Below are 27,585 nucleotides of genomic sequence, written 5' to 3' on the forward strand. Positions count from 1 at the left end.
GTGGCCTTGAGTTGCCATGTGACTTGATTTTTTTTCTCTCCCTGTCTCCTGTGGGCTCTCTCTTTTTTGGAGTTATGCTTATTGTGGGATGTCAGTGACTGTGCTCATTATTATTATGGGATGTTTATGGGTATGGGAGGGGTAAATGTCCCTATGGTAACGGTTGCTAAGGGCCATAGTGGAATGGGGAAGAGTGTGTGTGTGTGTATGTAGGGGGGTGGATTATTATGGTCTGTATGTTGCAAGGTAACTATGCAGAGTGGGGGGAGGGGTGAGTCTGTGTGTGTATATGTGTGTAGGGGGTTATTATGGGATGTCTGCCCCCTGATCTCTTTGTGTGTATGCAAGGGGTGTTAGTGGGAGAGGGAGAGACGGCGACGTTGTACGGACCCTATACCGCAGGAAATCCTATAGCTTTACAATCCACACGAAAGGAACCACTTTGAGCTGCATTTAACTGTTGCTGGACAGAGAGATAATAGCGCGTGGAAACCGTGCACTTGGAGACCGCCTCACATTTTCCTTTCTGTTTCAACCAGCGGCTCTACTCAAGTTGTGTGAGTACACCAGCGTTACACTGTCCGCCGGTGTCTCTCAGAGGAATATCAGTCACCGGACACTAGTAATTGTAAATCCATCGAATACAAAAAGAAAGCGAAGTTTTCCCGAAACATCAAAAGATGAATCCATCGTGCTAACAGATTTAGCCGGTGCAGCTAGCTTACACACACACACACACACGCACACGCTTTTGCGCGTTAGCCTGCGTTGCATGCTAGTTAGTGAAAGAGCTAACAGTTAGCTATAGTGTAGCCTCGCTAGCTTGTGAAACATTTGCCGGGTGTAAGTTTCACCGGTTTTTTTTTTTGTGCCTGTGTTCTTATATTGACATATTTGAGGATTCGAAATGGTTTAAAAACCCGGAAATGAAGAAGCTTGTAAAAAATATGAGGGATATATATGTGTGTATGTTTATATATCGGCTACTGATACTAACTTCCGTTTTCTTAATGTGCTTTTAATTTCAACCTCTTCGAAACCGGCTCCTCTCCCGCCCTGTCTCGGAAGTCACAAGCCTGAATAAGAGGAGTGAGGGAGTCGTGTATTTAGCCAAACCAGACGGTGAAAATACACAAATACTATGTCTGGAAGTGAAGACGACAGAGATGATTTCGGACCGACAGAAGACCTGTCAATGATACAAGGTAGATCACATTTACACACCATCTCTAAATAGGCTTGCTGGCTTTTGACGGTTTCTGGTGGCTCACAGATGAACGTTTCTGATTCTATGTGTGTTTTATTATTTATATATATAATATATAATATTGTTCAGAAAGTTGTGTTACAGTGCAAATGTTAAGTCTAACCCTTTTTCCAAACGATGATTACAAACACCTACACTTTTCTGAAACAATCTTGTTGGGGGGGAATGAACGCGTCTATTTTTGTAATAAGTATATGTTTTCTTGTTGTACATTGTCTCGCAGTTCAGTCACATAGTTGATATTTTTCCAACCATTATTAGTTTAGCTAACTTGCTAATTACTTTAACTGGTTCAAACACAAGCTCGTGCAGTTAAGTCTCGGTCGGTTGATATGAATAATTCATTAAACATTAATGCTTACTAAAACTCATTCATTGAACTGTATTTGAGCTTTTCAGTTAGCCTTTGCAGATTTAGTGTTTCCCGGCATGGCTGGCTTTGCGGCCTACCGGTGTTCCCTCGCTCTATTTCTCTCTCTCCTCCTCTCTTTCTCGTGTGTGTGTGAGAGTTGGTGACGAATCCACGCTTTTTTCAGATGCCTTTTTTCCCCCCAGAAAGCAGTCTGTCGAGCTACTAGTCAGTTTTCCGATAAACTGAAGTATTACGAGTTGTTTATTTTGTCTCTTCTACCTGTTGTGGACTTTTTTTTGGCATGACAAAGATTTAAGGACGTCATGGTTATCAGTTGTTCGTAATGGGGGTTCCCCACACACACAGATTCAGCTTTTTAGGAAGCCACACTGCTGGGGCCTACATTATTTATTTCTTTATTTTTTTGTTCTTACTTCAATCTAAGTGATTTTATAAGATTTATCATAAGAAAACTGTATGTGCAAACTTCTTATAGCATTATAGCTTTGTTTCGGTAGTCCATTATATCAATTAATAGTGAATGTACTTGATTGAACACAGCATCCCTCGGTGTGATGCTTACCTATGATGATTCCCGGTTATGTTACTGAAATATTTAGTGAGTAGGAGACAGTCACTTTACGAAGTAGTGTTTCTACATGCCATTTCTCGGAGAGGCCCTACACACAGTTACAGACCAGAGCACAGGTCTTATTGCTGAACCAGCCTGTGTACTGTTATTGATGACACTTTCTCACACATTTAAACCGTTTGCCGAGTCTGAATCAGAGCCAGATTGATACTATTGGTTATTTGCTGTTTGTGTTTCACACTGCACATAATTAAATAAACCCAAAAGCAAAAGAAATGTTGGATGCTGGGCCTGTAGGGCTGAAAGTGTGCTCATAAACACTTTAATTTATTGTCAGAATTAAGGCTACGTAAAAGCTAAGCAAACATTTACTGCGTGCACTTGCAGTGCTGTGAAAAAGTAATTTCTTCTGTTTTTGTGTACATTTTATACTAAATAGTTTTAGATATTCAAACGAAATACACCATAAAACAAACACAACCTGAGTTAACACACAAGTTCTTATTTTTTTATTGAAGCAAAAAAAAGTTGTCCAAGACCGATCACAAATGTGAAAAACTAATTGCCCCCTTAAACTTAAAATCTGGTTGTGCCATTTTTAGCAGCAGTGACAAATTTGATAAATGGCGATCAGTCTTTCACTTACTTCTAGGACTAGGATTTACTCTTGTGCTTTGTCTTGCTGCATAATCCAGTTGCGCTTGAATTTCAATTTACGGACTGAAGACCGGACATTCTTCTTTAGGATTTTCTGGTAGAGAGCAGAATTCATGTTTCTTTCAATTACTGCAAGTTGCCCAGGCCCTGAACTAGCAAAGCATCCCCACATCACCACACTTCCACCACCATGCTTGACCGTAGGCATGATGTTCTTTTTGTGGGTTTCGGTGTTTGGTTTACTCCAGATGTAACGGGACTCCTGTCTTCCACAGAACATTCTCCCAAAAGGTTTGAGGATCATCAAAGTGTGTTTTGGCAAAATTCAGATGATCCTTAATGTTCTTCTGGGTTAGCAGTGGTTTTCACCTCGCCACTCTTCCATGGATGCCATTTTTGCCTAGTGTCTTTCTGATAGTGGAGTCATGAACAGTGACCTTTATTGATGTAATAGAGGCCTGTAGGTCCTTTGATGCTGTCCTTGGCTCTTTTGTGACTTCCTGGATAAGTTGTTGCTGTGCTCTTGGAGGAATTGAAGGTCGGCCACTTCTGGCAAGGTTCACTACTGTGCCGTGTTTTTCCATTTGGAGATAATGGCTCTCACTGAGGTCCTTTGAATTCTCAGAGCCTTTGAAATAGCTTTGTAACCTTCCCAGACTGATGTATTTCAATCACCTTCTTCCTCATCATTTCTGGAATTTCTTTCAACTTTGGCATTGTGTGTTACTGTGTATTACTGTAAGACATTTTAAGTAACTTCATGCTGTTGAAAAGTTCTATTTAAGTGTTGATTTGATTGTACAGGGTTTGCAGTAATCAGGCCTGTTTGTGTCTAGTCTGGCTGAACCCCATTATGAATGCTGTTTCATAGATTTGGGGATTTAGTAACTATGGGGGCAAATAAATTTTCACACAGGCCCAGTTGTTATTGGATAACTTTTTTTTTTCTTCTTGAATAAATAACATTATCATTTATCATTATCATTTTGTGTTTACTCAGGTTGCCTTTGATTTATCTTAGATTTTGTTTGGTTTTGATTTCTGAAACAATGTAGTATGAGATACATAAAAGCAGAAGAAATCATATGGGGCACTGTAGAAATCACAAAACTCACCTGAGCATGAAGAACGCAGAGCCAGCACAAAATAAATGATTAGGTAACTATATAAATGACATTTTATTTTCTCTTTTTGTTCATCTGGCCAAACATCTGCAACATATTCAACATTTTTTTTTTTTTCCTTGAGCTCAGTGTGGATAAATTTAAGCTGTGGAATTTATATCCAGTTTTCTGTAACTAAGTATTATGCAGTGCAATAGTAATATCACAAAATAGTAAAGGTTTTTAAAATATATTTTTATAAATATATTTTTCCCTTCTTTACAAAAAAATCTTTACATTTTATAACACTGCTTGTTACATTGCCCTGGAATTAAATGACAAAAACACTAAAACACTGCTGCAAGGGGGTTTCTCATAATATGGAAAGGAAATACTGGATTTTTTCTTTCTTTCACTGTTTAAGCAAATAATAATGCAAAAAGGATATTTGCTATAGTCTCCCATATACCTCTATAGAAATTTACACTGCTATAGTTTACTTAAACCTAGAAATGGATGTATATGCATGTTAGGGATGTCACGAGAACCGATACTTCAGTACCAAGTCGGTACCAACATTCTTAAAATATGCAGAATATTTGGTTCACTTCCTGCAGTTGGGTTTATTCAGGGTTGACTTGCTTTCATACTGCAATCAAACTGCATTAGAGTTCACTTGCAACTGGTTCGATGGTCCGATGGCGCATGTGAAGGCAATCTGAGAGATGAGCAGATTTAATGGACTTTTACATTTAAAGGTAGATCCTGACATTTTAGTTTTGACACTGTACAGGGTCACTGAATTGAACTGATGAAGGTTGGCCCACAGTCTAACATGGGATGTAAAGTTGTTTGTGTTGAATGAATGAAATCTAAGCTCTTAGCTTATGTCTATCCTACAGATGATGACCTGGATGAAGACTTGTCAGAGAATGAAGCCCCTAAAGTGAAAAAGAAGAAAAAAGCCAAGAAGAGCAGTCGTGAGAGCAAAAGCAGCAAGAGGCAGCGCTCTCGTAGAGAGGTAGGCCTAACAGATTCCTCACCTTTAATGAAAATCTTGCTCTCATTTTTTGTACACTTTTTAGTGGTTCTTTTTTTTTGGTCCCAATTTACTGTACTGTAATGCTTTCCTGAGGCCTTGCTGCACTGAAACACTAATATTAATATAGGACATCTTCTTTTTGTTGAATATTTGATGTATTACAATACCCAAGTGCTTTTTCCCCTCCAGGATATCCCAATTAGTTCCCCTGAGCCTATAGAGGGACATGATGTGGATGAGGTGGAGGAAGATGGGCCCGTAGGGCGTTCTGACAGCGAGGGCAGTGATTACACGCCTGGCAGGAAGAAGAAGAAGAGACCCAGTACCTCCAGAGACAAAAAGCGGAACAGTGCAGTTGCTGACAGGAGCTCCAGCTTGGCTGTTTCTAAGAGGAAGGAGCCTGAGGAAGAAGAGGATGAAGATGATGACGATAGCTCTGTGAGTATTCTGCACTTGACGCTGTTGGTTCAATTTATAATTGTAGAGCCGTGTTTGGTATAGAGATGTACATGGAACAGGGTTCATCTGTTTTTTTATGCCCATAGAAGGTCTGTGGCAGAATATTATTTGCTAACAGTTAACTGCATGCATACGTTCGTAGAACTTTCTTGAGAGAGAGAGAGAGAGAAATATTTATAAATGCCAAATGTATGAAAATAAACATGCATTTGGTTTTGTAAAACATTTTCCAGGAACCGAAGACCTCCTCGCAGCTGCTGGATACCTGGGGCATGGAGGACATTGATCATGTCTTTACTGAAGAGGACTACAGATCTCTTACCAACTACAAGGCCTTTAGTCAGTTTGTAAGGTGCAGTATGCTCAGAGATCAGTCACCCTTTGGATATACATGAAATACTAAGTTAAAAAAATATATATTTTCCTATATTGTACCACAGTGTGGTTGAATTGTCAAATCTGATTGGTCAGTATTGTATTGCATTGTGCTGCTGGCACATTTAGCTGACTATATCACTGTGTGTATGCGCTTAAAATTATTTATATATATATATATATATATATATATATATATATATATATATATATATATATATATATATATATATATATATATATATATATATATATATATATAAAAATGTATGTATATGTGTGTGTAATCGCACACACAGTCCCCTCCAGGCTATAGAACAAGCCTGGAAAAGCATCACAAAAAAAGCAGTTTGGTGATTATCAGTGAATCGAAAGCTTGATGCAGTTATTGCAAGCAGGGGATATGCAACCAAATATTGAGTGTTATTCACTTAAGACTGTCTGTTCCAAAACTTTTGCTCACCTAAATATTGGGTGGTCTGCCACCAAAGGTGTCATGTTCTAAATTATAAGACAATATATGTGGTGGCTGTGGCTCAGGTGGTAGAGCAAGCTGTCCACTAATCGTAGTGTTGGTGGTTCGATTCCCGGCCCACATGACTCCACATATCGAAGTGTCCTTTGGCAAGACCCTGAACCCCAAGTTGCTCCCGATGGCAAGTTAGCGCCTTGCATGGCAGCTCTGCTACCATTGGTGTGTGTGTGTGTGTGTGTGTGTGTGTGTGTGAATGGGTGAATGAGACACAGTGTAAAGCGCTTTGGATAAAGCGCTATATAAGTATGCCGTTAAGTATAAGGAAATGAAAGCTGAAATTCTGATCCGTTGTCTCATTAATTTTTTGATCGCAAATGTCTTCCGTGTGTGTGTATGTCTATCTATCTATCTTTATTTACTTACTTATTGGAAGATTCTCAATCTCTTCACTTTCCTGCCTTTTCCCAGGCCTCTTATTGCAGCGAAGAACCCAAAGATTGCGGTCTCCAAAATGATGATGGTACTTGGGGCAAAGTGGCGTGAATTCAGCACCAACAACCCTCTGCGTGGCTCTGCCAGCGCCAACGCTGCCCTAGCAGCTGCCAATGTAGCTGCGGCTGTGGAGAGTATGGTGGCAGCTGAGACTCCAGCTACTGCCCCTGCAGCCACTGCACTTGCTGAGCCCCAGCCACCTCCGGCTCCTCCACTCCGCAAGGCCAAGACTAAAGAGGGAAAGGGTGAGCTGAGACTTCCTTGCTTTGATAATATGATATGAATCTTGCAACCGTGAGCAGAGAGTGTTTTAAACTTCAGGGTACATTGATTGTACCCTTCCATTGATTACTACCAAAAGCCAAAATATAAATTTTTTTAGTCAGTAATCTGAATTTTATGACTACTTTTTTTTTTTTTTGGATGAATACGTTTTCCTCGTGTAGCTTGCTGGTGTATTATTTCAGTGAACACTGTAGAACATCAGGGTGCAAAATAGCTTCCAGAGGTAACAAATTCCACACTTGGAATGGGTCGAGGAGAATGAGAGAGCTGACCAAGCTCTTACGAGTGCTTCAGTAACTAAAATGTTGCACTGTAAATCTCTTGGAGTAATTGAAATCTCTGACCAGCTGGCATGTTCTTTTCACAGGTCCTAATGCCCGCAGGAAGTCCAAACCTACTCCCAAACCTCAGGAGAAGAAGATCAAGACTAAGAAAGTTGCTCCTCTAAAGATCAAGTTGGGTGGCTTCAATAGCAAGAGAAAACGCTCCTCTGTATGTGATCTTTCTTTTTTGTATCTTTGTTTGCATTGTTACTTGCATGTTGCTCCCCACTGTAATGGGCACCACAGCTGACAGACGATTTGTTATTTTGTTGCTTGCTTGTTAAGAGTGAAGATGATGATATGGACGTAGACAGTGACTTTGACGATGGCAGTATTAACAGCGTCTCCGTGTCGGATAGCTCCAATAGCCGCAGCAGCCGTTCGAAAAAGAAACCTAAGCCCAAGAAGAAGAAGAAAGGTGGGGAAAACTGAACTTTGCAGTGTTTCACTGAATAAACCCAATAAATCTAGATGTAATATATTTTCATGACTCCTACAGGGAACGCCTACTCAAGTATGATCACACTGTCTACAGTGTCTTAGACTTCCCTTCTCTCTCTCTCTCTCTCTCTCTCTCTCTCTCTCTCTCTCTCTCTCTCTCTCTCTCTCTCTCTCATGTCTAATTCAGTGGATGATGATGCTGATGGCTATGAGACTGACCACCAAGACTACTGTGAGGTGTGTCAGCAGGGAGGAGAAATTATCTTGTGTGATACCTGTCCCAGAGCTTATCACATGGTCTGTTTGGATCCTGATATGGAGAAAGCCCCTGAAGGCACATGGAGCTGTCCACACTGTGTAAGTGACTCTGTAAATGTGCTCATGTTATCTTAATGCCATAATTCCTGATTGATGATGGATCACGCATCAGATTCCGTGGACGTTTGAGCAATGGTGCATAACCATTTTTGTTTATCGGACTAGTTTTATTTATATAGTTCACAGCAAGTTTTATCAGGAAAGGTTATGCCATTTTTTTTACCTTGTTTTCAACCTCCATGCCTTTTGAGATAAAAAGGAGGGGGTGGACCACTAACATCTCCATGTTTTTTTGTTTGTTTGTTTTTGTTTGTTTGTTTTTTGTAAGGAAGAAGCTAGCCAGCTGTGATAAGCGATTGTATATTTTCCTCCTCAAATCAGTACCTGTATAGTCTGTGTTATAGATTTAACAAGCGAATATGTCTATATTCAGTTCAGTTTTATTTGTATGGCACTTTTAACAGTGGACATTGTCACAAAGCAGCTTTACATAAATATATAAATTCCTGATCTAAAATTTTAAATGTATAAAATTATCCCTAACTCAGTGACACGATATAAGGAAGAAACCTTGAGAGGAACCAGACACAAACGGGAACCCATCCATATGTTGGTGACACCGGATAGTGCGATTATAAATAAATCCCTTCTATAAATGTGTACTACATTTGTGTAACCAGGAAATTCATTATAGTTTTAATATGAAGTCTCTCTTTTATTGAACTTATCCACTGTTCACTGATGGAGACTTGAGTGCAAAAATGTTCATAGCAATTGTAGTTCTTAACCTTTATATTATAACTATTCATATCAAATGCAATCCAAAACATCTTCATGGGTTTTTGAGGATGGCCCCACATGACCAGCCTAAGCAACAGTGAGTGATTTACAATTGAACAGAACTCCAACCAGAAGTAGGGCATCAGGATGGATCAGGCAGGTCCAGAGAGAAGAAGTGGTCAGGATCATTGGTGTCTCAGGAGTAGCATGTGTAGTTTGACAGAGAGAGAGAAAAACGCAGATTATTGGGTAGATTTGTCATGTTGTGGACTGTTGTATTTTGATAGATCTAAAACTAATGCTTTTATATAGCACTGCACTCATTTGTAGGTAACAATTGCGGCCGTGTTTGATTTGACGTCACTTGCTATTTGGAGGTTATATGCAACATGTAGGATTCCTGCTAGTATGTCAGTCAGACAAACTAAAATTAGGGTTGCCAAATAATTAAACTATTCAATTATTGTTCCATGCAGCCAGAGAGGCTATTAGGCACTAAATAAATGTTAATATCCTACACCTTCATCAGATCGGGCTTTGCATCGAGTGATTTGAATTTAATCTACTATCTATTACTGCGATAATTGCGAAAGGTAAAAAGGGGAATATAACAAAGTTGTTCTTTATTAGAGCTTTATCTTTTTAGCATTGAATACAACTTTTTTTTTTTTTAAAGCAACAAATAAATGCCATTTTGAGTGTTCCTAAAAGGTACTTTATAAAGTTGTGTATAAAATGTCTCTCAGGAGAAGGAGGGTATTCAGTGGGAAGCACGTGAGGAGGCTTCAGATGGGGAAGAAGAGATCGATGCAGGTGGAGGTGAGGCGGAAGAAGATGACCACCACATGGAGTTCTGTAGAGTGTGTAAGGATGGAGGAGAGCTGCTGTGCTGTGACACCTGCCCTTCTTCATACCACATCCACTGCCTTAACCCGCCCCTGCCTGAAATTCCTAATGGAGAGTGGATCTGTCCTCGTTGCACTGTGAGTGACCCATTCAGCTGCAGTGGACAGGGTTAACTGACAAGCAGGGCAGCTCGTCAGATTCAGAGTAGAGGATATTGAACAGTTTTTAAATTAGTACCTTGTGACTTACCAGAATTTTCTGAGTAAAGGCATCTAATTTATTTTCCCAAAGGGCTACTGGCACAAACACTTCCATATTTTATTTTTGGCAGTTCCTGCATTTCCCTTTTTTCCCTTCTAGTAAACTGGCGAAAGGCTTCAAACTGTAATGTGTAATCATGTATATACTCATTTGAATGTAAGAAAATAGCTGTTAACAGAAATGAACAAATAAGCTAACATTAGTCTACACCGTTCACTGCAAAGTAGCTTGTTCTGTTGCTAACAAGGTGTCTTCACTTGAAAGAATACTGCTCACGACTTTAGTTTCAAGACACGCGTTAAATCATTTTTACTGCCAGTGTATCGCATGAGTCTGTATATTTTTTTTCCATGATAACTTCTGCACTATAAAAGTAAAATAGTTAAAGCATGTTAGCCGGTCATTATCATGTAAAATCATGTTTAGTGATAGTAATTTTGTTCAATGACCCTACTTTTTTTTTTTTTTTTTTTTTTTTTTTTTTTTTTTGTATTTTTCCTTCCCTCTTTTCTTTTTTTACGGAATTCTCTGACCCTCTCTGGCTTTGGATTAACTAGCTGATCTAGTGTAAAAATGTCTACTACAGACCGTGTAGGTGGAAACTGTGACATGGTCTTGACCTAGGTTAATTTACCATTGTCTCCTGAGATCACCTTAAGCTGTGGAAGCTTAAAGCTGTTAAATTCTGAAGAAGCTGTGCAGAGAGGGACATAGTAGTGCTTATATTCCTTCAGTTGTCTTTGAAAATATTCAGTCTTAAATACCTCCCAAAACTCACTTTGATCCTGTTATGAATGGGGAAAAAAACCCAGTACTGACTAACGTAAACAATGCTGCCAGAGACGAGAAAACCAGTAGCCATTTCAGAACGTAGTTGCCCTAAGTGCAAGTGGCCCATTGTTTGAGTAGTAAAATAATTTGGCTTGTTAACTTATTATAATTATTTTGGATTTGGAGCTTTACTTTCTTTGTTTCTTCTGTCAGTGTCCTCCTTTAAAGGGGAAAGTGCAGAAGATCCTTACCTGGCGTTGGGGAGACCCACCTCCACCCACCCCAGTTCCCCGCCCACCCGACCTCCCAGCCAATTCCCCAGACCCTACTCCACTGGCTGGCCGGCCTGAGAGGGAATTCTTTGCAAAATGGCAGAACATGTCTTATTGGCATTGTTCCTGGGTGTCTGAGCTGCAGGTCTGTACATACATCTTTGACATGTCTTGAACACTATTGGTTTAGCTTAAGATCTCCTCAAAATTAAAAAACAAAAAATTGAAAAATAGTTCTGTCTTCTATGAATGAGTCAAATTGCACAAATACCACCAGTCTAAGGTTCTCTTCCTTCCTCAGCTGGAACTGCATTGTCAGGTGATGTTCAGAAATTACCAGCGCAAGAATGATATGGATGAACCCCCACCCATAGACTTTGGAGGTGAAGGTGATGAAGATAAGAGTGAAAAAAGGAAGAACAAAGACCCCATCTATGCCCAGATGGAGGAGAAGTATTACCGCTTTGGCATCAAGATGGAGTGGATGATGATTCACCGCATCCTCAATCACAGGTGAGGCTCCAAGTTCTCCATTTTCTTTTGCTCTTGGAATGGTACAGGCCTCAAAAACAAACATTCATTCACTTTGTACAAAGTACAACCATCAGTAAATTGGGCATTTGTAGCTGGCCCTGCCCATTCAGATTAAAGATAATTTGTGTAAAGATGCAAAACCTACTTTTGTGAACTAGATGATGTTATTTTTGTTTATGCCTTTATGACCCAGGTGATTGCCACTTATGGCTATAATAGTGCTTGCCATTTAGACAATAATCACAAAAGTTTATGTAGAGCCTAATCTGTGATAGTACTGGTCAAGATCCTGGCTCTCTACATATATAAAATAAGATTTTCCATGGTCGACCTGATGGGGTTTCTCCAGGAAATAAGATTTTTTTTTTTTTAATTAAAAAAATGCTTCTGGCCTTTAATTTTTAGAGCAAAGTAACAAGAAATTCTGTTAAAAAATGTCTTTCTATGAGTTGTGCTGAATGAATGATCCCCATGTTGTTTTTCTGTCTGTTATGGAAATTGTAAGCTAATTTTCATACTACATAATGTTTCTAATATTGTGCAAATTAATTTAAACACTCCAAAAAAAATGTTTATTTTTTTTGGGTTGTATTTTGGGAACTATGAGGCATGTAGACAACTTTTTCAGCTTACTCCTTGACTCATACCAAACAAAAACGTCTCAAGATCCATTAAGCTCTGTGCACTTAGCGTTTAAAGTCATTCGAATGATATGCTAAACTGTATTTTTTGTTCCGCCTACAAATTTCATCAAAGTTTATCAAACTTGACAGATGATTTACAGTGTAAGCCTCACAAAAGGTACCCATAACACATTCGCCTCTGCTTCTGCCTTTTTACACATACCTAATCTGTTACTCAAATAAAGTACCTGGTTTTGAGGTAGCCTAAAACTTTTGATACATGTAGCTCAGTAGGAGTGTTATAACAGGGTCATTTGAATAGGGTTCCTACAAATCCTTAAAAAGTCTTAAAATGTCTCGTATCGATAGATTTTTGAAATGCAAGTTCATAAAAATGTTGCTTTTAACTATGTGGTATTAAATTCTGAGCTTACTATTTATGGCCGATTTAGAAATTACTGTTTGATGTACTATTACATCTTTGAGTATTTAACTTTTATGTGCTTCCTGTTTTGTATTTTCTCTGTCCCTATGTTCTTACATACCCAGCGCTGGGTCATGTAACTTTTCATTTTTTTAATTTTTATTTTATTTATGTACTTAGTAGTTGGTACTAACATGCACTAACAAGACATCCCAGTTGGATTCATGACTGATTACGAGTCTCTGTTTCCCCTTTGTTGTATTTTAAAATGCTAGAAGTTTACTTCTGCTTGAGATGTGTGCAAAAGAGAGACATATTTTAGTATGCATGTGGTGGGGGTCAGGTCTTAAGATTTGGAAGACTACAAACTATTTCTGGAACCATTAGTCTGATAGAGTTGAAGTCAAGTAAAGACAAATTGATCTGCCATAGCTGACGTTATTAAACACAACTGCCACTGGCCATTAGCTTTCAGTAGACCTTTTATAGAACACTTTAAAAGTTATAGATGTTAGTTCAGTGTGAACTATTAGTTTTCTGTATGTATATATTTTTCAGGTAAAAATAAAGGTACATTTAAATATTTATAACGTTGAACAGGTCCGGGAAGCGCTTAAAAGTGCTTTTTAGCTAATTGAAATTTAAGGCCGGGAATACCTGGAAAATCAGCATTTTTGTTCAATGTGTTTTAAAAGTGCTTGAAATGAAAATGCTGAGTATGAATTCTCATTTTGTGTGCCCTGTGTACAACTTTAAATACTCAACAAACTTTAATGACGGTGTATTTCTTAATGACGGTGTATTTCTCTCTGTTGTAATAGCCAATTTTAAGCCGACTGAAGTCGTAACTAGCTACATAGCAACTCGTAAACAATAGCCTAGCAGCAGGCCTGGTCAGTCTGACCCCCATGGCCACAAGACTGCGACTTCTGACACGAAGTCCTTTAGCTTAAGCATGTGGCTGCTTTGCCTGAAGTCTGAGAACTCATGTTTTCAGGTGTACTAAAACACAGGTGTCCTAAAACTTGAGGCCCATGGGCTAAACTCAGCCCAATGTCTCGTTTCCTTCAGCCTGCACTTTTAAAAGATGGTTTTTTTTTTTGTTTGTTTTTTTTAAAGTGGCATTTACTGTATAGCGTGTCCAGAAAGTCCTGCTGATGTTTGAGGTGTCTGATTAAGTGAGTAACTTGTGCATAAATACTGTATCTTTGTGCCCTGTAATATCAATTTGGCCAGAGAAGTGTGTAGTGACACTATTTTCTTTTTTGTTTTGTTCTCTGGAATGCCCATCCCCCGGCCTTGGAAGGCCACTGCTTAACAGTGAAATATTAAGCACATTGTTGGTTCGATGTGGTGTTCTATCAATAATATTAAAGTATTATAGTTATGCTACTGTGCACTTTAAGGAGAACGGCTTTGTTTCAAATTAGTGAGTGCAGACGAAGTTTAATCACAGGTAATGAAGTTTTAAGCTCAAATTTTCTAAATCTCCTTTCTCCTTTTCAGTGTTGATAAGAAAAATAACTGTCACTACCTCATCAAGTGGAGAGACCTTCCGTATGACCAGGCCACCTGGGAGTTAGAAGACATGGAGATCCCAGAATATGATGCTTACAAACTACAGTACTGGAACCACAGGTATAACTAACACACACCCTTTTGTCTGTGAATTTCACACAATTGTATTTAACCAATTGGCAGGTGCTCTTTAGAAAATCTATAATGAATCATAATCTTTAAAAAGTTTGAATTCAAAAACGTAAACATGCAAGTTCTTTATTTCTGTGATTTAAAAAAAAAAAAAAAAAAAAAAAGGTGTTCTTAGGAAAGTGGGTATTGTATGTTTTAGAATAACGATGGCTGTAATACAAATTTACAAACTGCTCGGTTTTAAACTTCATGCCATGCTTGCTGATATCCACACACTTTTAACTGCATCATTGTATTTGGGTACTTCTCCCTGATAAGGGAGCTCATGATGGGAGATGATGGTAGACCAAGTAAAAAATTGAAGATCAAAGGAAAAATGAAGAGACTGGACAGACCTCCAGACAACCCAGTTGTTGATGTGAGTCCTGATGTGTGCATATACAATAACTAGTCCTAGATATCAGTCACATATACAACAAAAACAGGCATCATAATGGTGTTTGGTTGATACTGACCTTTTATTTTCCTTTTTTCAGCCCACCATAAAGTTTGACCGTCAGCCAGAATATCTCGACACGACAGGTGGCACGTTGCATCCTTACCAGCTGGAAGGGCTGAACTGGCTGCGCTTTTCCTGGGCTCAGGGTACTGACACAATCCTGGCCGATGAGATGGGCTTAGGAAAGACTGTGCAGACTGCTGTCTTCCTTTACTCACTCTACAAAGAGGTGTGTGAGGGGAGGGAGGGTTTGTGGTGAGCCTTTATAGAATTGAGGGGTTGCCATTTTGAATCAAGAACCCATCAATGGCTGTACAAATTTAATCAACATGGATGGCCATTCCACATATGGATTGGGTCTAGAAAGTGATGTCTGCCATCTGCTGGTTCAGTTGCAGTGTGCAAGCATTTGTTCAGACCACACACTGGCGATCGCTGTGGTTTTCATGTGTTGTCATCTCTATACCCAGTACCCAAAGGTGATAATTGTAATGTCTCACTTTTTTTGGTCCTGGCCTAAAAGGAATAAAAGAACATGTCAGACTAGATAAATGGCTGAATCCAAAGAAATGATTTTGTAAAATTGGTGATATTGCATTGCCTATGAATCGAGTTATACGGTCTTATTTCAGGTTACAGTATGTTGTCTCACTATTAAGTAGTTTGACGGGTGAAAGCATTGCACCTCATCATAGACATTTAATTTATAAAGGTTTTTTTTTTTTTTTTTTTTTAAAGTGTCTATCAAAATACATAAGCTCCAATTACAAATAAATGTGTACTTGATCAGGGCATGGATTTCAATGGTAATCATTTAATATTTCATTTTCTTTCTTTTTAGGGTCACTCTAAAGGGCCATTCCTGGTCAGTGCCCCTCTCTCTACCATTATTAACTGGGAGAGAGAGTTTGAGATGTGGGCTCCTGATATGTACGTGGTCACCTATGTAGGTGATAAGGACAGCAGAGCTGTCATCCGAGAGAACGAGTTCTCATTTGAGGACAATGCCATCCGCGGAGGCAAAAAGGCTTCCAGAATGAAGGTGGGTTCAACCTCATCAACTAGTTATTTGCTAACAAGTACTACAATGTAAATTTCAGGTTACATTTTTTTTTTTTTTGGTTGTGTTTTTAAAAAAAAGAAAAAGAAAGAAAAGCTGCACGTGCTCTCAGCCCTTTTGCTAAATCTGGATATGACCGCATTTGTGTACAATGATCAGTTAGATTTCTGATTAAATATTGTGCTTTTGGTTCTAAAGTATATTCCTTTTTGTTACGAGTGTGAGCAAGTTATTTGATTAATCGTTAGACCGTATTGTTTAAAAAGATCAGCAGTCTGTCTTCAGCTATATTTTGTACTCTGTTGGTGTCTCATGATTTTTATTTGTTTGTTTGTTTGTTTGTTTGTTTGTTTATTTATTTATTTATTTTACCCACTGATTCCTTCACACAGAAAGAGGCTTCAGTAAAGTTTCATGTGCTGCTGACTTCCTATGAGCTAATCACTATTGACATGGCCATCCTGGGATCCATTGACTGGGCCTGTCTGGTGGTGGACGAGGCACACAGACTCAAAAATAACCAGTCCAAGGTGAGTCCAAAGACATCAAGACAAATTTAAATAGTCAGTGTCCACTAAGCTTTATTACCAAGGTGTACTGAAAATTTACCCAGATTGAAATGCAAACAGAAAGCAGATTCAGTGAATAGGCAAACCTATTGTTGCCAAAGCTTCCAGACAAGTGTACTGCCTGATAGTTTTACATCCTCCCATGCCTGTATAAAAATGCTGAACATGCCCACTTGAATTCAGTTTTGGATCGAGATGGCAGGAAGAAAAGATCTGAGTGAGGGTTCGTTATGGCTGACTTGTATGTCTGTGTACTAGTCTGTTTGCATGTCAGGACTTCGTGCATGGATGCTTGCACAGGATGAAGTATCCATACTAGCACGTAACATGTGCATGTGCTCTAGGACATTTAGGACTGACTGAATTACAGCGAAGAAGAGGCGAAAAACTATGCGAATTCTGTGTTCTGCTGTGGGAATATCGAACAGAAGATAACTTGGACATAATGGTGTTTTGTAAAGTACTGAGGGGGGGGGGGAACTCTAATGTGTATGATAGGCATTTGCTCCATGCAGGGATGTATTATCATTTGGAAATGTCCATCTCTCCAGTACAGTTCCAAAGACTTGTAGAGTCTATACCAAGGCACACTGAAGCTGTTCTGGTGGCTTGTGGTGGCACAGCACCTTCCTAAGACACTGTTGTATTTACCTTTAATTTGTCACCTGTCTGTGTATGTAAGTGTAACAAAATTATAAGCATTTTTTTGCAGGTAGTAATGTAACACAAATGTCAAAATGAACTGGTTGTATAATTAAACGCTATCTTTGCACTTGGAGCAGGCTATAGACTGCTTGTATGAATGAGTGTGCATTTGTGTTCTAATGTTGTGGCTATTCCTGTGTGCGCTGTGCAGTTTTTCAGAGTGCTGAATAATTACCCCCTTCAACACAAACTGCTGCTTACGGGAACTCCTCTCCAAAACAACCTGGAAGAGCTCTTCCACCTGCTCAACTTCCTCACGCCAGAGAGATTTAGGTAGGGGTGTGTGTGTGTGGGGCGGGGGGGACAGAGCAAGACTAGTACCCCATTTGATCATCCAACACAACCGTGACGTGTTCACCATCTCCTTTAGCAACCTGGAGGGCTTCCTGGAAGAATTTGCTGATATTGCTAAAGAAGACCAGATAAAGAAACTCCATGACATGCTGGGACCACACATGCTCAGAAGACTCAAAGCTGATGTGTTCAAGCACATGCCCTCCAAGACTGAGCTCATCGTCCGTGTAGAACTCAGTCCCATGCAGAAGTGAGTGAAGAAAGATGGAATGAGTGGGATTAGAGAAAAAGGTTAAATAATTCTGAGTAGTTGGGATAAAAAGTAGTTTTATTAAGAGAACAGATTTCATCTTTTACCTGACTCTTATTTTTCAATGTCTTAAAGAAATCTTCTGAAGTACAGTCTTTATACTTTGTAGGAAATATTACAAGTTCATCCTTACTCGCAACTTTGAGGCTCTGAACACTCGAGGAGGTGGAAATCAAGTGTCCTTGCTTAATGTTGTAATGGATCTCAAGAAATGTTGCAATCACCCCTACCTTTTCCCTGTAGCTGCTATGGTAAGCTTTTTAAAGATTTGTTCAACTTGGACGATATTAATAATTTGGTTAAATTAATATTTAATATTAATATATTAAATTAATATTCAGACCTGCAAACCTTCGCACATTTCATGTAGGAATTCTGCATTGTAACATCAGAGAATGCTGCTATGAATTATTGCTTAAAAGTATGGAATGATTGACAGTTGTGTTAACTGACCCCCTGGGAGCCCTGCTCCATCACCCATTCCCTTTCTCACATTAATAACCTTTTGGCTCTTGTCTAAACTTGATTTTACACTTGAAAGATGCAGCACCCTCGGGTTCTCTGAAGGCAAATGGGAATGTTTGTTAACGTACCATAAAATCTATAAATTTATGTTTGAGCTGACTAACATTAACAAATAGTCATGTGAAAAAAATGCTTTTTTGACATATTTGGACAAGCAATCATTTGATCGTCTTTGAAACAGTGCCTATTAATAAAGGTGATCCACTCTATTAACTGACACATATATTTTGTAGTAATTTTCACAATTTAAATGAACAAAAAAATTATCACTCACATGGAAAAAGTAAGTACACCCCTACATTTTAATCCACATATACACCTTCAAATCCATAAAGAGATCAGAATCATTAGAATCAGGTGTTGAAGATTGGGTGCCAGTGATTAGAACCTGCTTAGAGAGTGCAGGTGGAACCTGTCTTATTTATACCCCTCTCATATCTAGTGTCTGTTGTCCCCTTTGCTATTGAGATGTGTGGTGACATCATGCCAAGCTCTAAAGAGTTCTGTAAGGCCTTCAGGGGAAAAAAAAGGGTGTGGGTGCCGATGAGTCCTTCAAGGGGTTTAAAAAGATCACCAAATTATTTGAAATACGTCATTTCACTCTAAGGAAATCATCTACAAGTGGCGCAGATTTCAAATGACTGCCAATTAGTTTAGGACTGGCCATCCCAGCAAGTTCAGCCCAAGAGCTGATGGTCTGATGCAACAAGAAGACTCCAAGAACTATATAATGGAATATATGGAATAATGTGCTCTCGACAGACAAATCAAAGATGGAGTTGTTTGGCCACAGTAACAGCAGACATGTTTGGCGCAGACCATAGACTGCTTTTCAGGAGAAGCACCTAATACTGACTGTGAAACACGGTGGTGGAAATGTTATGGTTTGGGGTTGCTTCACTGCCTCAGGGACTGGACAGCTTGCATTCATTGATTCAGCTATGAATTCTGCATCATATCAAAGAGAGTGTGTGAAGATGATATGAGGCCATCTGTCCAAAAGTTGAAGTGGAACTGAATGTGGACCTTTCAACAGGATAATAATCCTAAGCACATTAGCAAATCCATCAAGGAATGTCTCAAAAAGAAATTGACTGTTATGGAATGACCTAGTCAAAACCTGGTTTTGAATGCCAAAAATTGAATTCAAAAATTGTGGGTGGATTTGAAATGGTCAGTACATGCAAGAAAACCCTCAAATATCTAGCAACTGAAAGAATATTACATGGAAGAGTGGTCAAAAATTCAAGCAAGCCTGGTGGACAATTATGCAAAATGCCTAAAATAAATTATTTCTGCTAAATGGGGCAATAATAGTTTCTGAGACCAAGGGTGTACTTATGTTTTCCACAGAAGAATATCACATCTATTTATATTTTTCTTGATTTAAATGATTGCAAAAGCTAAATTTCCTTGTGGTTTTGTTCAAGTATATCGACTTCATTAATAGGCACAGTTTCAAAGATGATCAAATGTTTGCAAATATGTAGTAGTAGTAATAATAATAATAATAATAATAATAATTTCTGTGTATTGGTTCCAGAATAGGAAGAAAGTGTATGCAAACTCCAGATATACATGCCAGTTTTTACCTTAGACAAGTGATTTGTATAGGTGGTATTCCTCTCTGGTCTGAGCAGGTCTGAATATAGTTGATTGTAGAATTTGGGACTGTTAACTGTTTATAAACTGATTCCTGATTGGTTGAAATAGGAAGCACCCAAGATGCCAAATGGGATGTATGATGGCAGTGCCCTCACAAAGTCTTCTGGGAAACTACTGTTGCTTCATAAAATGCTTCGCAAGCTGAAAGAGGGAGGGCACAGAGTGCTTATCTTTTCTCAGGTACATACACGTGCATACACACACAAGCCAAGCTCTATCCATAAGAGTGGAAATGGTTTATTCATGTGTTACTTGATGTAGATGACTAAAATGTTGGACCTGCTGGAAGACTTCCTGGAGAATGAGGGTTACAAGTATGAACGTATTGATGGAGGTATCACTGGGGCAATGAGACAGGAAGCCATTGACCGCTTCAATGGTAAGTATTTGTTTATAGATTATATTGTACTGACCAAGACACTACTAGGCAGAATAACAGATGTTAACAATCCTCTAATAGCACTTTTTCACTTGTGGTGTGACACAACTCTGTAAATTAACCGTGAACCTGTATATTGTTTTTTTTTCACTGGCAAGTAAATGCTACTGTGAGAACTGATGGTCAGCACTGTTAATTCAAGCACTGAAACAGTGTGTGCACAAGAATTACTATTACAAAAAAATTGTGACATTCTTTACCAATAAATGTGTCTTCTTGTCTAAGGAAGGCTGAACTATTCTCATTTGTCCCTCAGCTCCTGGTGCTGTTCAGTTTGTTTTCCTTCTATCTACTAGAGCTGGAGGCTTGGGTATTAACCTGGCCACAGCTGACACGGTTATCATCTATGACTCAGACTGGAACCCTCACAATGACATTCAGGCACGTTTATTTGCAACATCACAGCCTTCCTTGTATACACCTAAACAGTATTTTGGCCTTCTGTCGACTTGTTTGTAATTGAAAAAAATATATATATATATAATATAATATAATATAATATAATATAATATAATATTTTTTTATTTCTCATGTAGGCCTTCAGCAGAGCTCACCGAATTGGTCAGAACAGAAAGGTCATGATCTACCGCTTTGTCACCAAAGCCTCTGTTGAGGAAAGAATTACTCAGGTATTGCCTGTTTTTAGAATATTTTGCTGAAACTCTCAGAGCTATTTTACACATCCTTTATATTTACTTCTATGCCTCTCTTTTCTTTTACATAGGTGGCCAAGAAGAAGATGATGCTGACCCACTTGGTGGTACGACCTGGCTTGGGCTCCAAAACTGGGTCCATGTCTAAGCAAGAGCTTGATGACATTCTCAAATTCGGCACAGAAGAACTGTTCAAGGACGATGGTGAAGGTGATTACATTACATTGCCTTATGAGAACTTGACATTCTAACCCATTTGTTTTTGCCTTAATTTGCTCTGTTTTGTAATGGAGGAAGATGAGCAGGATTTTTCTTGATCAAATCTGTGATTCACACACTTGGACCTATTCTATAAAAATAACCATAGTTAAATACCTAGCAACGTTTTTTTTCTGACCACCTTTTATTAGGGGAGAACAAAGAGGAGGACAGCAGTGTGATTCACTATGACGATAAGGCCATAGACCGGCTGCTGGACCGTAACCAGGATGCTACAGATGACACAGAGCTTCAGAGTATGAACGAGTATCTTAGTTCCTTCAAAGTGGCTCAGTATGTGGTCAAGGATGAGGAAGATGAGGTTAGTGTGTAGCAGATCTTTCATGACAACCTATATTGTAGAACAAAAGCATCTTTGTGTTGAACTGCAAGATGACGTGTTGAATCCTGAGGTAAAACTGTCTCCTCTAATTTCCTGTAACAGGAGGAGGAGGTGCAGAGAGAGATCATTAAGCAGGAGGAGAGTGTGGATCCAGATTATTGGGAGAAGTTGCTTCGGCACCACTATGAGCAGCAGCAGGAAGATCTGGCGCGCAACCTTGGCAAGGGCAAGCGCATCCGTAAACAAGTCAACTACAATGACGGCTCCCAGGAGGACAGAGGTATCAGACGGAGTGTTTAAGCACAAATTCACATGGGGTTCAAATGTAAATTACAAACTTCTGCGTTTTGAAGTTATGGAATTGGTGCGATCAGAGAATGAACTAAATGAAGGCCTGCCTTTAAATGTGATGCAGTACCACATATTGCAGTAATTGAAATATTTTAAATTTTGTCCTTTAATTTTGGCCGTATTACTTTTGTTTTTCTTTTCACAACAGACTGGCAGGATGACCAGTCTGATGGTCAGTCAGACTACTCCGTTGCCTCAGAAGAAGGAGATGAGGACTTTGATGAGCGGGCAGAAGGTAACTGCTTCATCTGTGGCAAGGCGTCTGTGAAACATTTGCTCGACCTGAAATGCAGCTATTTTGACTGTGCTAATTTTTATATAATTTTTTTTTAATTTAGCAAACTCCCGTAGACCTAACCGAAAAGGGCTCAGAAATGACAAGGATAAGCCTTTGCCCCCCCTGCTGGCCAGAGTTGGAGGCAACATTGAGGTGAGCTTATTCAAGCTTGCTTGCTTGTTTGTTTGTTTGTTTATGTAAATTTAATCACCAATGAAATAACCTTACAGTATCAGTAGGGGCTTCCCCCCTTTAACATGTGCATTTATGTTTTAGGTGTTGGGTTTCAATGCACGCCAACGGAAGGCCTTTTTAAATGCTGTAATGCGGTATGGAATGCCACCTCAGGATGCTTTCACCACCCAGTGGCTGGTTAGAGACCTACGAGGGAAATCTGAAAAGGAGTTCAAGTATGCATCAACCTTGTTCATTGTTCCATTCGTGACTTGTATCAGGAATCTTTGGCTAGGCATTATGTAATCTTGAACCCCGCCCCCCTCCACAGGGCATATGTGTCACTTTTTATGAGGCACTTGTGTGAGCCTGGTGCTGACGGTGCTGAAACCTTTGCTGATGGTGTGCCACGAGAAGGGCTGTCACGGCAGCATGTTCTTACTCGAATTGGGGTGATGTCACTCATCCGAAAGAAGGTAAAACCTTTTGAAGTGATGTTCGCCTGCTCGTTCGTAGTTCTGTTCTGCTGCTCAGGCTGTATTTGATCATTCATTTGGTTAAAAGATCAGATTTTTCTTAAATAAATGTTTGTTTGACAGCTTGTAAAGTGTCTTCTGTCTACTACTGTCATAGCTGTGTTTTGTTCAGTTAATTTTCGAGCTTTTTCAATTCATGGTTGTGCACACTGTCTGTTTCCAGGTGCAAGAATTTGAACATGTGAATGGTCAGTGGTCCATGCCCTGGATGATGGAGCTGGAAGAAAATAAAAACCTCGCGGCTGCTGGCCACCCTGACTCACCAGGGAAAACTTCTTCCACTGGCACTCCAGCGGACATACAGCCCAACACACCAGTTCCAGGTTTGCTTCATCTTACAGGCTTTTCTATGGCTTACAGCTAAAATCCAGTTTGATTACAAAATAAAAAAGCAATTTGTACAGAAGTGAACACGACAGACCATATAGTTTTATGAAGATAATACAAACAGAACCCCATACCCTATACACCCTAAATATAAATCCAATTAATATAATCCCGTATGAGACAGCACATACTTCAGACTTAGATACTTGAAACAATGAATTAATGAGAACCAGGGATGCCAATTTTATTTTGATCAAGACTTATTTCTGCACACTCTTTACTATAATATCAGCCACTGTGAATAAATGACCAGCCACATAGGGTTTATTAATGAAACCTTCCTTCTACATTCTACAGAAGATACCTCCAAGACAGAAAATGGAAGTAAAGAGACTGAAAAAGAGAAGGAAGGGAAGAAGGATGGTGAGACTGAACAGCAGAGCAAGAAGTCAGAAGCAGAGGTGAGTGATGGCTCGATTAGTGTTTTTTTGTTTTGTTTTGTTTTATTTTCCTTTTCTTTTTCCCCCATGTCTGCTATGAAGTTTTAAAGTTGTAGTTAAAAGCAAATCCTTTCTTTAGGTCATTGATATTCCTGATGACGACGAGAAAATACCCTCCCCTGCTGAACAGAAAGAAAAAGGAGAGAAAGACCCTGTCTCTGCATCCACTACAGAGACTGAGAAAATAACAGGTAGTGGAGAAGAGGAGAAAGAGAAGAAAACTGGAGAAGCTGCTGAGCAAAGCAAGTCTTCTGATGAGGCAAAGACTGAAGATTCTGAAACAATAAAAGAGGAGTCCACAAACAAAGGTGATTAAAGTGTATTGGCTCCTGAGTAGCACAACTGTCTAAGGTTTCACATTGTCATTGGGAAGTTGTTAATTTGAATGTGTTAATAAACTGTAGGCCATATAGTGTTAGTCTGGGAGGAAGCACGTTGGCCCATATCAGTGGTAGTCATGTGATATAAGAAGCCACAGATAACAGATTGAGGTTTGGCTATTTTTTTTGGGGGGGGGTACTTGCCTGTTTCAGCTGTAATGTTCTGTATTTTGTTGCGTTACTGACATGTCCAAGCTAACAGTTGATTTATGTGTGGTGCACACAGTAGTATTGCCACTTCAACAGGAAATATAGGTAAGGGCTTTAGTGTGTGATGCATTTAAATGAATCTTAAATAAGTCAATATGCTATTTTTTTCCCTTGTTGGTGGATGCAACAAAAACAAAATACTCATAACTGATGTATCAAGCAGCCTAATAAACCTACATTTCAGCAACTACAAATAAAATAAATTTAAAAAAAAACTGGTCACGGGCTAATGATTTGTCCACACCTGATTTAGGTGATGGCCCCTCTCTCTAATAAATATTTTTCTTAGAAGGCAGACATGTTGATATGAATGCAAGATAGAAAGCAGCTAAAGCAAGTTGTGTTTTGTGAAATTCAAAATTCATGTTTATTTCCACCTGTGTCATAAGATGAAAAAGAAGATAAGACCGAGAAGATGGACACCATTCCTGTTCCAGATGAGAAGAAAGGTAGGTAGCAATATATGCATACTTTTTCACTTCTACACTGAATTCTATTTAAGGAAATTCACTACCTTTATCCTTCTTGTAGAACAAAAGGATGAAAAGGAGTCTGGTAAGATAGAAGAACCAGCCAAGTTACAAAATGGTGATGGTGGCAAAGATGGCGTGGCAGCAGGAGCAAGTGAAGAGAAGAAGAAAGCAAAGACCCGTTTCATGTTCAATATTGCAGATGGAGGGTTTACTGGTAAGAAAGACGACCAAATAATTTCTTTGGTTCATGTGACTTTTTTTTTTTTTGTTTTGTTTTGTTTTTTGTTGGTTTATTTGTTACATGATGTTTTGCAGAGTTGCACTCCCTGTGGCAGAATGAAGAGCGAGCAGCCACTGTAACTAAGAAAACCAATGAGATCTGGCATCGCCGGCATGACTACTGGCTTCTCGCTGGTATTATACAGTATCCTTTGTGCTGTTTCTAGTTCCATGTGCCTGAAGTGTACACATGATCCTTAGTTGGGATTTCCTCTTGAACCAAGGAAGGAATCAGTTTTAGTACCTAATAAAGTAATATGGAATATCAGTAACGCTGATGCCACTCCAAAATCTCTACTGTGCATCATTTCAAGTCACCATGCTGTCTGTCAAGTAAATGCTGATTGCTTTTGCAGGGAAGGGTATTGGGAAAAACACTTAAAACAAGTTTAGCAAAACACTTGGTGACCAAGGTGACTCAAAAATGCTACATTGTGTAAGGCATCTATACCCAACAGTCATATATGGCATTCTCTAGGCTAATAAAGGGTTTACAAACAGGCTGTCACATGAAAATATAATTTTGTTAGGTTAATTATCACACACAAGCTAAAAAAAATCAAAACAAATTTCGTACATATTTTTATAGACATAGGCAGTAACCTGATCTCAGACTTGAACTGTGGACCTGGGACTGAACCCTACAAATTAAAAAAAACAAAATAATAATAATTAAACTGGTGAAATACCAGAATGTGGTGGTAGTACTGGCAGCCATACTTATCCCTAATCCCTTACAAGTGCCTGTTGCACTGTATGCATATCTTTAACTCCTTCTTCTCAGACATGGTTACGCTCGGTGGCAGGATATTCAGAACGATGTAAAATTTGCAATCCTCAATGAGCCCTTTAAGGGTGAAATGAACAGAGGAAACTTTCTGGAGATCAAAAACAAGTTCCTGGCCCGGAGATTCAAGGTACAGAGCGTTTATTTTATTTATTTTTTAAAATATATTTTATTTTATTATTTTTATTACATTTCTGACCTCTTACTTCCTCACTCCCTGTTAGCTGCTGGAGCAGGCGCTGGTGATCGAGGAACAGCTACGAAGGGCAGCATATTTAAACATGACTGAGGATCCTTCTCATCCCTCCATGGCTCTGAACACGCGCTTCAGTGAGGTGGAGTGCCTGGCTGAGTCACATCAGCACCTCAGCAAGGAGTCCATGTCTGGCAACAAGCCTGCCAATGCCGTCCTGCACAAAGGTGGGCTGCAGCAGCAGAAACTATGGCTATCTCAATCTAGAATCTAAACTCAGTTTGTCTGTTTAGGTTTGTTCATTCTGTGAATTGTTTTCATTGAGATTTCTAGTGTGCATTGTAGATGCAGATAAATAAAACGAAGACCGTGAAACCAGCTTTTATAGGCACTTTATTCTTTCCCAGTTTCACTTTTTTTTTTCTGTCTTTTTTTCTTTTTTTTTTTTTTTTTTTCCTAATAGTGCTGAAACAGCTTGAGGAGTTGCTGAGTGACATGAAGGCAGATGTCACCCGTCTCCCAGCAACCATTGCCAGGATACCTCCTGTTGCTGTGCGGCTGCAGATGTCCGAAAGAAACATTCTCAGCCGTTTGGCCAGCAGAGGCCCAGAGACACAGTCCCAGCAGGTACTGACTTATCCCTCTTTACTATAGTGCTGTCGTGTAACTGGCATGCAACCTAGAGAAGTGCCTTTTACTGTATTGTGGTGGTGGTTTTGTTTTTTGTTGTTTTTTTTTCTAACCTTTTTTTTTTTTTTTTTTTTTTTTTTTAAATTTAAAAAAATAAATATTTAAATTGTTCCAGGTGTCTCAGCAGTAGCCTGCACTGGGCTTAAGCCCACCACTCAAGCACCACCCACCACCTCTACATTCCCGACTGACACCTCAGATGACATCTCGCCTTAGCTTGAAGCCACACCCCTTTACCTACAGATGGACATGAGTCTGTAGGCAAAAATATGGAGTTTGTGGAATCTGAAGCTATTTTATTTTCTTTTTTTAGTTCTTATTTCTTCTTTATTAATATTATTGATATAATGTTATTATGATGGTTTTTGGGACCGAAAATAAAAGAGTAATAAAAACCTTTTGTCCCACTTTTACACAGTTCTTGTAGACTTAGGTCTTGTGTTGAATGTTTGCTAGAAATAGTGTTTAGAGCTGCAGTTAAAGGAACCCTGTCAGCAGGGATGTGCATGGGTCTTCAAATACCAAAATGACTATTCTCAGGTATTTGTACCCCAAATTCATATGAAGTCAATAAATAACATACAAATGTAAAGCCATATTTGGCAGTATTTTGATACAAAGAGCTGCACAGTTGTGATGTTTATTGAAAGCCTTAGTAGTGGGCAGGTTTTATGCTCATACAGGCAGTTGGATATGTGGCTTGTGACAAGAGATAATACTAATATGTCCTGTACAATTAAATTATG

The 27,585-nt window shown here is 39.1% G+C and overlaps 1 protein-coding gene across 1 annotated transcript; it reads left to right on the plus strand.

Moving 5' to 3' along the window:
• Window positions 1-255: 255 nt before the first annotated feature.
• chd4a (chromodomain helicase DNA binding protein 4a) lies at window positions 256-27,234 on the plus strand. The gene is made up of 41 exons (XM_017482090.3): window positions 256-557; window positions 1,069-1,205; window positions 4,874-4,992; window positions 5,203-5,451; window positions 5,706-5,824; window positions 6,791-7,059; window positions 7,467-7,591; window positions 7,708-7,840; window positions 8,051-8,220; window positions 9,708-9,944; window positions 11,053-11,256; window positions 11,413-11,624; window positions 14,199-14,330; window positions 14,661-14,760; window positions 14,879-15,070; window positions 15,683-15,883; window positions 16,294-16,431; window positions 17,327-17,448; window positions 17,546-17,719; window positions 17,889-18,030; window positions 20,018-20,149; window positions 20,231-20,348; window positions 20,665-20,789; window positions 20,945-21,037; window positions 21,133-21,271; window positions 21,472-21,641; window positions 21,765-21,942; window positions 22,162-22,248; window positions 22,352-22,443; window positions 22,567-22,700; window positions 22,796-22,940; window positions 23,164-23,323; window positions 23,685-23,788; window positions 23,907-24,135; window positions 24,807-24,866; window positions 24,949-25,104; window positions 25,206-25,314; window positions 25,954-26,086; window positions 26,181-26,376; window positions 26,613-26,776; window positions 26,955-27,234. The coding sequence occupies exons 2-41, from the start codon at window positions 1,142-1,144 to the stop codon at window positions 26,967-26,969; spliced, it is 5,841 nt and encodes a 1,946-aa protein (XP_017337579.2). The 5' UTR covers window positions 256-557; window positions 1,069-1,141; the 3' UTR covers window positions 26,970-27,234.
• The last annotated feature ends 351 nt before the right edge of the window (window positions 27,235-27,585 follow it).

Source organism: Ictalurus punctatus, chromosome 12 (assembly GCF_001660625.3).
Source record: "Ictalurus punctatus breed USDA103 chromosome 12, Coco_2.0, whole genome shotgun sequence".
Taxonomy (NCBI): Eukaryota; Metazoa; Chordata; class Actinopteri; order Siluriformes; family Ictaluridae; genus Ictalurus; species Ictalurus punctatus.

Excerpts from the sequence above, each read along its gene's own strand:
- chd4a (XM_017482090.3), top strand. The coding sequence starts at position 1,142 with ATGTCTGGAAGTGAAGACGACAGAGATGATTTCGGACCGACAGAAGAC. Across the intron at positions 7,060-7,466 it reads CAAGACTAAAGAGGGAAAGG|GTCCTAATGCCCGCAGGAAG; the intron begins GTGAGCTGAGAC and ends TTCTTTTCACAG. Across the intron at positions 21,272-21,471 it reads GTTCAAGGACGATGGTGAAG|GGGAGAACAAAGAGGAGGAC; the intron begins GTGATTACATTA and ends ACCTTTTATTAG.